The sequence below is a fragment of the Pipra filicauda genome, unplaced genomic scaffold (assembly GCF_003945595.2).
Source record: "Pipra filicauda isolate LSUMZ 115617 unplaced genomic scaffold, ASM394559v2 scaffold200_size1382263_pilon, whole genome shotgun sequence".
NCBI lineage: Eukaryota > Metazoa > Chordata > Aves > Passeriformes > Pipridae > Pipra > Pipra filicauda.
The window spans coordinates 237,119-249,224 of NW_024104311.1; the positions used below are offsets into that span (position 1 = coordinate 237,119).

Sequence of the window (12,106 nt, forward strand, 5' to 3'; positions counted from 1 at the left end):
CTGATCCACTTTCAAAATTGAAGTGTCTTAGTCCTCATTTACTGCCAGACCTTCCAAAGAAGATCTAAAGGTTTATATTGCAGAACAAATATCTAGGAATGTCAGTTTCTAATACAAATTCACTCATGAAATATCTCTGCACTAAGACAATAGTCACACAAGAGCTGTGTACAGAATGTACGTATGCAGAATGCCCATATCATCGAACTTCAGGTTTTCCAAATTAATGGAGAAGCAATCTCCTAACTTAGGTGCTATGAACTGACTTATGGAGAAGCATCTTTCCATCAGACTTATGACCCTAACTCAATCATACCAACTGAACTTAAATGCTCAAACCTAGATCTTTATAGAGACATCTACTCTCCAAGTGTCAGTGTCATGTGAAGACAGTTCCAAAATAATGGAAGGAAACACCTAACAGAAGGAATTCTTATTTATTTTAACTGACCACATATCGTATTTAATATCTGGCTGGAGTACAGCAGCAGAGCAAGGAGCAATACAACAGAAGCTCTGCAGCGCTCGGGGCTCCTATTCAGTTCCAGCAAGTCTGATCCAGATAATGCACAGGAAAAATTGGCAATAACACAATACAGCACAAACCCCCCATTAAAAACACAACAAAGTAAGTGATACCTGCACTCCACATGCTCCAATTCCCTTACTGGTCATGAAAGATTCAAGAATGAATATGTAATTGCTGAAGCATTTGAAGGGCATATTGTTACTACACACAACTTGATCTCCAGCATTCATTGAACAGGTAAGAAATAAGATGCATTTAAAGAAAACTTGCTAGTTAGCAGGAGCAAGGGTGAGTAATCTAATGAGCTAAGTGATTCAGCACCTAAGAGCAGGTCTTATTACCACCCACCATTTGAGCAGCCATGACCATGTTTACCTGCAGCTGGTTTTCTGTGAGAACTAGTTCAGTAAGGCTTTCACAGTCTCCAATTGAATCTGTTAGTTGAATCAGTTTGTTCTGATCAACCTTTAAAATGGAGAGCCTTCGCAATTTTCCTGGACAGAAAGAAAAATGCGGTTTTTTAGTTTAGTATCCTCCAGTACCTGCTTTAATTACATAAAATTTTACTGCTGCAAAACTTCTAGAAATCCTCTAAAACAATGAATTTTTTCAGGTAAAAAAAAAGAACTCAAGCACTGCTTCACTTGGTGCTTGCACTATATTAGGAAGTTTTAACATCACTGAGTTCATATTCAATATAAATATTCATATCCAACATTTAAGCCTAAGAAAATTGCAATAAATTTGCAATCTGAACATATTCCAGGTAAATATCAAGGATGTGTCTACCCAAAGGCCTATAAACACGTGAAAATTATCAGGTTTTTCCGCCATTATACAACATCTATTAATAAAAAAGTGTGCAGAAGATCACCTACACCTAACTCAGCTACAGTGAGAATGGCTTGCAGTGAAGTGACAGCCCAAACCCAAACTGGATTAAGGTCTCCTTGTCCTCATATAGAACCCAGTTAGTCAGACATGAAACCCAATTTTATTCTTTAGACTAGAAATCAAACTTCTTTGAACGTGGTCTTCCCATGAAGAACAAAATACCATTTCAGCACAGAAAGCTCACCTTGTTCTTCTTTGCAACAGAATGGGGAGAGCCCAAGACAGAGAATTCAGGAGATATCACTAGCTGCTGACACCTCCCTGCCATCCCTACATAGTCCAAAACAGCTGTAATAGGCTGGCATATCAAATTCACTGCTGATGCTAAATCGTGAAGAGACATCTGATATGCAGAAAGATAAAAACCTAAAGAGAAACTCAAGGTTTAGCACAGAGAAGTGCAGAGCTCTGCAACCAGGCAGAATAAACCTGTGCACCAGCACCGCCTGGGAAATGAGGGCTGTACAAGAGTTCTACTGGAAGGGACCTGGAGACTATCGAGGGCACCAGGCTGAACATAACTAGCAGTGAGCTCTCACCAGAAATAAACACTAGCTGGACTACATTAGGAGAATTAAAGTCAGCAGATCAATAGAAGTTGCTATATCCCATCTACCTGCAAATAGTGAAACCACACCTGTAAAATCATTCTCAGATTCACGTCATGTCCTGGCTTTCCCGTGTTCAAATGATGAGGGTCCAGTAGAAAGCTATCAAGATGGCCAGGGCACATGTGAGCTGAGGCTGAGGGAGCTGGCTTTGTTGACTCCCACCAAGAGGCAGCCGAGGAGATATCTAGGAACTACATATCCCGTAGCTACTTGAAGGGCAGTTACAGAGATGACAGAGGAAAACTCCTCCCTGTAGTGGCAGGTAAGACAGCAATGGCTGTAAATTGAAGCATGGAAGATCCCAGCTGGACATCAGAAGCAGCTTCCTCAATAGGAGGTGATGCCCGGGGTGCTGGAGCCAGCTCCATTAGGGCTTTAGAGGTTTGGTGAGACATGGCATGACCCACTGGTGCTGACGAGAGCCCTGCTTCAAGGGCTCTACAGATCCACCAATCCAACCACCAATTCAGTGATCAGCTGAGCAACTCCCAGGAGCTTTCACATTAGACCAGCAAGGTTCACTTCTGCCAACAAGCTCTATCTAGCAGACTTCATGGGCTGTTACATTTAAGAAGGTACAGCTCCATTTCTGATGTACAACAACTGTGCTGGCCAGCTCAGGTCATCACAGCGGGCTGCTATAACTCTCTATCAAACACACATTAGCCAGCTGTAGGACCCACACGACTCACCCCACCTCCCCAAGCTGAACTTCTAGAGAAACATTTCTTTTCTCATATAGCATACAGGGGAAGGGGGAAGGTCTGTCCATTCTTTTCCACATGTTAGATGTAGTTAAACCACATTCACAAGTCCTCTTTATCCTACAGCTTTATTTTGAAAGAAAAAAAAAGTCTTCTCAAGAAAGTACACTCGTACACTCTTGTAATGTGACACTTTCCAGAAAAACAGCTCATGAGCAGCAGAGAAAAAATGCTTCACTGACTACTTGTGACAACTACTGCATGGGTAAAAACATGTACCTTAAAAAAGGCACTGGTAGTGCTTCAGAAAATATTCTTCAGTTACTGAACCTATTTCTAAGGGGTCAGACACAGAAAGATTGTAGTTTGAATATTCAAGGGCAAGGAGTAATGGGCTGAAGTGCAACCAGTCATCCACTGGGTTCAGTATAGGATTAATCACATTGTCCAACTGGAGAGAAATACACATCCCCCATTAAAAATTCTGTATTTCTATGGTGATACTGTCAGTCAGTCTTATCAAGTGACCCACAGCACATTACAAGTTAAAATTCTACAGTGTTAAAGGAGTTTATGATGGTGACATGGATACAGTGGAAACCAAAAGGACATATTAATTTTTATTTTGGTTGGTAGGAATCAAGTGAAGACTGAAAGAGGATTATGAGGTAGTCATGTAGAGAATAAAAATGCAAAGTTAATAGAATTATGCATTTCATACTAAGTAAAAGGAAAAAAAAACAAACCTGAGACAAGCTCATCTTTTGCACAAAAAGACTTCAAAAGACTTGAAAGCAAGTGACTTCCAGTTTATGATGGATTAAATGGTTCTGTGTGAAAGCATTCACCTTGTACTTACCAATGCCATCAGGTAAGACCTGAAGTAAATTCTGAGAAACAAGCAAGTCTGTTAAAGAAGTCAGACCACTAATTTCTTCAGGAAGGCATTCCAATTTATTTTCAGAAACGTCCAAACAAAGCAGGTTTTTCAGGTTTCCTACTTCCTGCAATACAAGACAAAAAATTTAAGTCATGCTCAAACACGTAAGAAAGCAATTTGAAAAATGTACCATTGCAATGAAATTCCACAAAGTAAAACAATTATCTGTATGACCTCTAAATTGGCCGTTCTCTACATGACCTCTACATGCAGAAAAAAAAAGTAAATAATTACACTTTACATATGCTAAACCAACCAAGTGATTTAGTCACAGTTTCTTATTCTAGCTATTAAGACTGCCTTCAGTAGTCAGACAAGGGATGCTGAGCTCACTGAGGCAAACAGCAGCCAAACCTGGAGTTTTCCCTCAAGTAGACTGCACAGTTGTTTTTTCAGAAAGGCGGATTATCAACCTGCACATAATTAAATCTACCCCTCCCAATTAACCCTAGGCAAATTAGGATTAGTCTCTCCTGGCTGCTACAGCAACGTGCCATGACATCTAGGGATTTCATATCTTCACATCTCCCAACTACAACAAATGTAGAAACAGGAATTAGGAGTGTTGCTCTAGCAAGCATATTTGAACTGCCAAGTTATGCTGCCATCATCTGCAATTATTATTGACTACTTAAGGTTTTTACAATGGTAATCCAACAATTAGACAGAGAAATGCCTTTGTCCCTACTAGCTATCAGAGCACCCTCCCATTTCCCATGTACACAGACACCTCTATACATGCTTGAGAATAGTTCTTACTTTAGTCATTCACCTTTCAGAGAAGAGAACAGCTGGGGCAGAACTGCCCTTTACTTTTACATATATGAAATTTTCATACAGTGACAGCCATGATCCTAACTCACAGGATCAGTTCCTTTACTTTTGAAACATCTGCCTCTCAAGAGGATCTTTCATTAAACACATACACATACCCTTTATCCTACAAGTTCATCTTTTGGCCATTAGACAAAATACACAATAACGGCCAGTTTCAATAAAAACAGCATCTAAAGTCAAACTTGACCTTTTATAAATGATTATTTCTACTTAAAAAATTATTAGGCCAAGCCAACAAAAACAAAGTCAACTAAGCCCACTAAACTGTAACTGATTTCCCAGGTACACAGTTGACAATTTGATCAATATATGAAATAACAGCAAACTGCAGGAGGAACTGAAGAAAAATCAGGTTTTGACATGTCTGTAAAGGAAAAAAGGGAAAAGGACCCATCCCCCATGTTATCAACAGTTCTTAAAAAAAGGAAATTTGGAGTGCTGTAAGCTTTAAATGCTAAGGCCCTCATCCTGTGAGTGATATCAGATAGGGGATTTGCCTGAATAAATCAAAATTTCTATTTACAGCAACAGTTCTGTTACTTCTCCCTAACACTGTGCTTCAGTGGATGAAGATGACTGCAAAAAGCAAGGAATCATACTCAGAACTATTAAAACTGCAATTTAGATAGATAAACAGGTGAGGGTTAGCTCAGATGGCTAGTGGCTCCCTCATCATTGGGCAAGAACTGTAAACGGTGGGTGTGTCATCCTAAAAATTTAACAGTGCAGCTATTAGGAAACAATTCCTTTGACAAAATGCTTAAAAGAAAATTTCTGACAATATATAGTATCATGGCCAATCCCTTATTAATTTATTAAGAGAAGACCCTTACACACCCAAAGCCAAACCCAGGCAAAGTGAACTGAGAAATCTATTCCATTTTAAAGCACTTCCCTTTATGTATGAATGAAAAGGTTTTCTTTTAAAAGCATCTTCAAAACAGTATTAGTAGAGCTCATCTTTACCTGAGGTATTTCGGCTAACTGGTTTCCATCCAACCAGAGGTCTTTAAGATTGAAAAGTGCACCAATTGTTTCTGGCTACAACATAAAACATCATAAAGTTAAGTAGCATAGCAGCTTTAAGTAAAAAACAAATGGCCACCTTGCAATTACAATATAAGTAAACCAATTCTTATGCAAGCACTAGTTAGAGGTACCTTGATTAAATGCAGCAAGGGTGACTGTAAGCTTTTGGGACATACAAGTTAATTGCTATAGCTTAACAAATTACCATTCTTTACCTGGCATTAACTAACAAATTGCATGCACACTCTTGATCAACTGCAAATCCAGCATTTAATTGAGTCAGACTTCATGGGATATGAAAGATATCTTTTTGGTAGATCAATCTGCGACAATGTAGGACCCTGCAAACCTCAACAGTTTGCCTCAGCCCTTTTACAAAGATTCCTACTCTCACCCTGAAAATAAGTGAGCTTTCATCTGTGCTCAGCTCATCCAGCTCCTGACAGAAGCCCATGTATTCATTGTAACTGCAAGCGCAGACAAGAGTTTGTGCCCTTCCACTCCTTTTTACTTCCATAAGAAAAACTGTGCAGTGATCTCATTTTCTAGAGATCACCAGCAGTTTTTTGAGTAAAGTGATATTGTACTGAACAAGACTAAGCAGATACAGGAATCACCAGCTCACTGCCAGAATTCATCTGTGCATACAAAAAGACTCTCCCTCCACACATTTTTCTTTCTTCAATTTTGGACATCATATAACCTATTTAATCTAAATGATGCATAAAACAAGACCAATGTGCACTTTCAGTGGCATGTTCTCTTACCAAGTGATAAAGTTCATTGTTTCCTAAATCAAGTTCTTCTAGTCGCTGCAGCTGGGCAAGTGATCTGTGAGATAAGTCAAAGCAAAACCACATTAGACTAAACCAACAGAAACCCTATGTATTTGAATGAGCTCATTTTACTGAAACTTGAATTTCAAATTACAGTGTACTGAAGGCAGACAGCTATTTTACCAGGCATAGACTATTTGCAGTAATACCTTACTGAAAAAATAATTTGGTTTGTCAGTCTAACTGTATTTCTTTGAAACTTAAAACTTAGAACAGGCAATCAGATCATTTTTTTTTTTTTTATTTTAACCGTAAGTCCCTTGGGGTGGAAAATGCCACATAGTCTAGTACAGTTAGTTAGATTTATTTTTAGGGGAAATTTACAGTTATACAACTGGACAAAAATTCCCCATAGTGTAACTATGTGACTCAAGACTCAATAAATCCATTATTTATCTTCTCAGCATGATCCATCCTTTTCTGAAGTATTTCAGGTTGGATTCAAGACTGTAAACAGAGGGAAGCCCAAAAGGATGTAAAAGAAGTTCTCTGAACATAAAGAGACACAGAGAGCCACCCTTCTCCTTCAAAAAACAGTCTGTTGCTTACCTTCCCCAAAGTCACAGTAGCATGAAAGCCAGCAAGACTTCTCAACTATGTTACTTGCAGTCAGAAATTTCCAGGAGCAATAAAACTGTCAATATTCGCGATAGTTTCATTCTGACACTGCATGACAAAACTTAGCTAGCGATTCCTATCTTCTGATCACGGACATTTAAAGTGCCTTGTGGCTCACAGCTATAAACAGCCACAGCCAAGGCAGTGGGTAGACTGACAGGAAAAAAGGAACCCAAAGCAACTAGGGATGAGATTCTGATTAAAATAGGTTAAATCTTTTACAGTATCTATTAGATTATCTAAACAAGCAAAATAGGAGTCACCAAAGCTCCTGCAAGAAGCAGCCAGTCAGTGAAGGAAGGAAGCTCCTTCATTAGAGAAAGAAAAGGCTTCTTCTAGGCAGACAAAAAGGATTCCCAAAATATAAGATACAAAATTAATCTTAAAAAAGACCACAAAGTCCTCTGCCACAGATAACACAGAGACACCTATATAACTTTTTTCCCCAAAAATCACAGTAGGTGGAGTCAGACTTCAGACATCAGTAGGCCTAGTTTGCTACTGAGGCTTTAGAAGCCTCCAGGTTTTAGAAGCTTTTGGTTACTCAGCCCCAAACGCAAACACTTATTTAAAAGGTCTAGAGTGGAAATCTCCAAGATCTTGTTACCCTACTTTCGCGGTTATGAAATTTCAGCATGAGAACAACCCAAACCACCACTCCCACTGCAGACACGCTTGTTCAATGAGTGCAAGAAGTGTTTGGTGCTGCTGCGTTCTATACTGAATATTTTTTATAGAGCAAAGCCAATCCACACAAACTGCAAGCTCCAGTAAATAATCAAGTACAACTAGGAATAATGGATGCAACTAGATGTGGCTAAAAGAAGGTTGTATCTCATACATGTCGTCAATTGGCACTGAATATTTTTCTAGCTGTCATTCAGTTTCACATGTTAGCAGATTTTAAGAATAAGAACATTTTGTTAATATAATCAAACACACAAAATGTCACTTACTCAGGTAAATACGTCAGCAAGTTTTCTCTCAGTTCCAGTGAAGCCAGGTTATAAAGACTAAAAAAAACAAACAAACACATTTTAATACAATCTTACTTTTCAGAAGTGTGTGTTTACACAGTTTAAAACAAAATTGCTGTAAAGTGGTTTTTTGTTGTTTTAGTTCAACCAGTCCCTGATGGGAAAGGCAGAATACAAAGACTAAGTTCTTGCATGTTTCTCTGTGATAGGCAATAGATTAAAGCTAGAAAGTAAACAGACAAAACACAAATTTCCATTTGTTAAGAGGTCTGTAGCTGCAATTTACTGAACAGAGCATACTCATTTGAATTGCATTCACTTACTTGCTTTCAGAATCTGTCACGGGCTACCAAAGTTACAGAGCACCAGGTAAACCCATCACTGTTCTAATGACGCCTGCTCATTACTGTGAGTGACATTATGCTTCTAAGCGGCTCACTTACTCCATATCCCGGGCTTTTACTAACATCACCATAGCAACATTCAGATTTCTCAGGGGTTTATTTATGACTAAATGGAACACAAGGAGTCAGACATTATCCCAACACTATAATCTGCTCTAATCCTCCACCATCACAGGGAAAAACAAAAATCAGATATGGTGATTGCAAATAAGGAGTTTTCTGCAACAGAATATGTTCCATCCCAGTGTGCACAGAAGGGGGACAGTGGTTAGGTCTTAAATAAAATCTAGTTTAGAAACAAGAATTCCACTAATTTTGAAACACATTAAGTCTAAATGTGTACACCTTAGGAAAAAAAAGAAGCCCTTACATTTACACCATAAAAATTTAATTTTTTTTCATCTCACACAGTACCAACATACTGAACTACAGGATCATTAGTTAGCCCCAGTAAAAAATCAGCTCAGTAAAACTAAAAAAAAAAAAACCCAAAAACCAAACCAAAACAAAAAAAAACAAACAAAACAAAACAACAACAAAAAAACCAAAACAAAAAAAAAAAATCTTCACATGCAACTCCAATACAGCTATCTAAGCAGAGAAAAACAACAGAACTGATATAATGACTTATCAAAAAGAAATGAAAATTTTTCATGGATTGACTCCGGATAGTGTCTGAAAAATAAATCCTTATTTCAAACACATATTTTGTAGTGCATTCAGAAAATAGTGAATGAAATCTCAGGAGTTTTGATTACAGTCTCAGCAGCCCTCTCCAGCTTTTAAAATAAACACATTTTATCCAGTGGGTTCTGTACTCCTTCAGAAAAAGTACAGTTTAAATATCCCATATAGGTGAAGAAGCCTATTACAAATCCAATTAAAGGTTAAGTGAGAATAACTCAGCTACCGCCACTCAAAATCAATGACAGAAAGAAGGTAATAAGGTAGCCATCATTCCAACAACACAAGAGAAAACTCACATGTAAAAATTTTAACACTATAAAACACAAGTCAAGATGGGACATGGTATTTGACATCCTCACAGAAACCAAACAAGTGAAGGGAAAGAGGGAAGGGGTGATGGAGAACCATTTATATCCAAGAGGAATGTGAGTCTGATCTTACTCACATTGACACCCACAGACTGCCATTATATTTTTGTTTCAGGTTTTCTAGAAACCTAGTCCAATCTTCCTTTAAATTTTGCACTTTCTCTTCAAACTCATATTAGGTGAGGCCTATGACTCATTTTTATCAAGAGAATACAAAAAGGATGCACACACCGACAAGCTGCTTTGTAATCTTGTGTTTACACATCACCCACCATCTACTTATCTCCCTCCTGGTCACACTGAAGCGTTAATGAGTAAAATGGTGCAATCTCTTAATTTCTTTTCTTATCTCAGACACCACTTTGGCTGAGGCCAAACAGAAATCTTTGTTAGGAAAACCATGTTCAACAGCAAGAACTTGGGAACCACCATCTTAACCAGCCTTATAGTATCATTAAACTGGGCCAGGCCAGTGAATCAGCTCAGGAAATTGATCTTGTTTAAAAATATCCCAGCAAGGAGAGTAACACAGATCCCTAATCCAACACAGAATAAATCCCCTTAAACACCTGGGTTAGTATGAGTGCCAAGACGGTGCAAGGAAGGCAGCTGTACTGCAGTGCTGTGGGGACTCCCTGGGTAGCTGTGTCCTTGCAAGTACCCACACACAGCCACCTCTGCACTCAAACACATTCCATGCATTTTGGAGACTGTGGCCCACCACAGTCCCAGGTGAGTTCTCTTCTTACGGGATTAAACTACCTATCAGGTTATGTTTTCATCTCTAATGACACAGCTTTCTGAAGGATAAATGCTTCATTTATTCTACAGCTATTCTCACCCACAGCATGCTCACAACCCTAACTCTACCCTGGAACAAAAAAAAGACACTGCCCCACACTCTTTACTCTATTCTTTCTACTTCTTCCAAGGTCTTAAGTCCAAATCCAATGAAAGTCGACCCCAATAAGAAACATGAAGCTAGCCACCAAGTAATGTAAAATACAGACTAAGTCTATTAAGTTTAAACCAGCAAAGCTGCACCATTAGACTGAAATGTTATGTTTAAGGTGGATCCATCTGACAGAGAGGTCAGAAAATTAAAGGAAATTTGTGACTCATTATTCTTAAATTTTGACCAGTTAGAGAAACGGCTCCCAGCAAACCTAGGTGCAACTTAAAATGTGAAAATCTGAAAGCTATCACATAAAATAGCATTGTAAAATACCACTTATTCAGACGACACGTATGTAAAGGTACAGTACGTACCTTCAAGATAGGCTCCTGTTCCAAGACACTCCAAAAAGAAGCCTCTTTCTCTTCTCCTCGCTTCATTGACTGTATCACCAACTGCACAAAGACCCTGAAAAGACCAATCTCTAAACTCCAGCCCCTAGATCAACCATATCCTGGACTGCATCAAAAAAAATGTGGCCAGCAGGTTGAGGGAAGTGATTCTACTCTGCTCTGGTGAGATCCCACCTGGAGCACTGCATCCAGCCCTGGGGGCCCCAGCACAGGAAAGGAACAGACCTGCTGGAATGGGTCCAGAGCAGGGCCACAAAAGCAGTGAGAGGATTAGAGCACCTCTCCTATGAAGACAGGCTCAGAGTTGGCATTGTTCAGTCTGGAGAAGAAATTTTTTTACAGTGAGCGTTGTGAGACACGTTACAGGGTACCCAGAGAAGTTGTAGATGCCCCACCCCTAAAAGCATTCAAAGGTCATGTTGTAAAGGGCTTTGAGCAACCAAAAGAAGTTTCTGTCCATAACAGGAAGGTTGGACTAGATGATCTCTGAAGTTCCCTTCCAACCCATTCTACCAAATTCTACCAAGATGCTTAAACTTGGATGGTTTCAAGAGTTCCTGTAGCAGAGTTAACTACCACTTCAGTTCTTCCCTCAGTCTGCTGTATTTCACCCACAACTACTCTACCTGCCAGCAACATATCTTGCCTCAGTGTCTGAACAACCAGCTCCATGTGGATTTTTGGTGTAATGATATTTTCAATGCAACAAAAGCAACATTAGCCATCTAGGGAAGCCATATATGCTTCCTGAACATGCCATATATGCTTTGTGAATTTCCTAAGAGTCTCTGAACACATAACCATGTAGTTCATGGTCTATATGCTTAAGGTATGGATTTTGCCCTTCTTCTTACAAGGTTCAACACTACATGCTTATTTGTTTCCAACTACTGCATAATGCTGACATACAATTAGACAAAGTTACCATGAAAGAACCTAACAATTCATATCCATTATACGATAACCTACAAATAATACAATAGTCCTGCCTTGGTTATGCTTTGGTTACAGAAACCTGTTTTACAGTGTGAATGATAAAGAGCACTGATAAATCTTCATAAAATTAATCTGGTAGAGTTGAAAGACAGAGACCTGTCCACACCATGCAATATGGGAAAGATATTTTTGCAAATTCTTAGGTAATGAATCTCGCAAAATCTTATGTGAGCCAGAAATTACAGGAAGTATGAATTTCCAAAATGAGGGCACTACCAAACTATCTTCACACACATGAAGTCCTATAGTTCTACCTCAGAATACAAGGGAAGTTGAAAAAACAACTAGAAAGCAAGGTAACTAGATTTGGTTTGATGAAACTGTTATTATGTCTCACTAGCATTATTAAAAACCATTCATCCAGAAAT

The 12,106-nt window shown here is 38.8% G+C and overlaps 1 protein-coding gene across 2 annotated transcripts in view; it reads right to left on the reverse strand.

Annotated features, from left to right (window-relative positions):
• Positions 1 to 12,106, reverse strand: part of LRRC1 (leucine rich repeat containing 1) — a 66,317-nt gene that overhangs the window by 14,684 nt on the left and 39,527 nt on the right. For both annotated transcript variants that reach the window (XM_027724701.2, XM_039380778.1), the window contains 5 exons: positions 7,955 to 8,011; positions 6,312 to 6,375; positions 5,482 to 5,556; positions 3,598 to 3,742; positions 905 to 1,023 (listed from right to left, as the gene is read on the reverse strand). In XM_027724701.2, the coding sequence (XP_027580502.1) occupies positions 905 to 1,023; positions 3,598 to 3,742; positions 5,482 to 5,556; positions 6,312 to 6,375; positions 7,955 to 8,011 (460 nt within the window). The remainder of the gene's footprint in view (positions 1 to 904; positions 1,024 to 3,597; positions 3,743 to 5,481; positions 5,557 to 6,311; positions 6,376 to 7,954; positions 8,012 to 12,106) is intronic.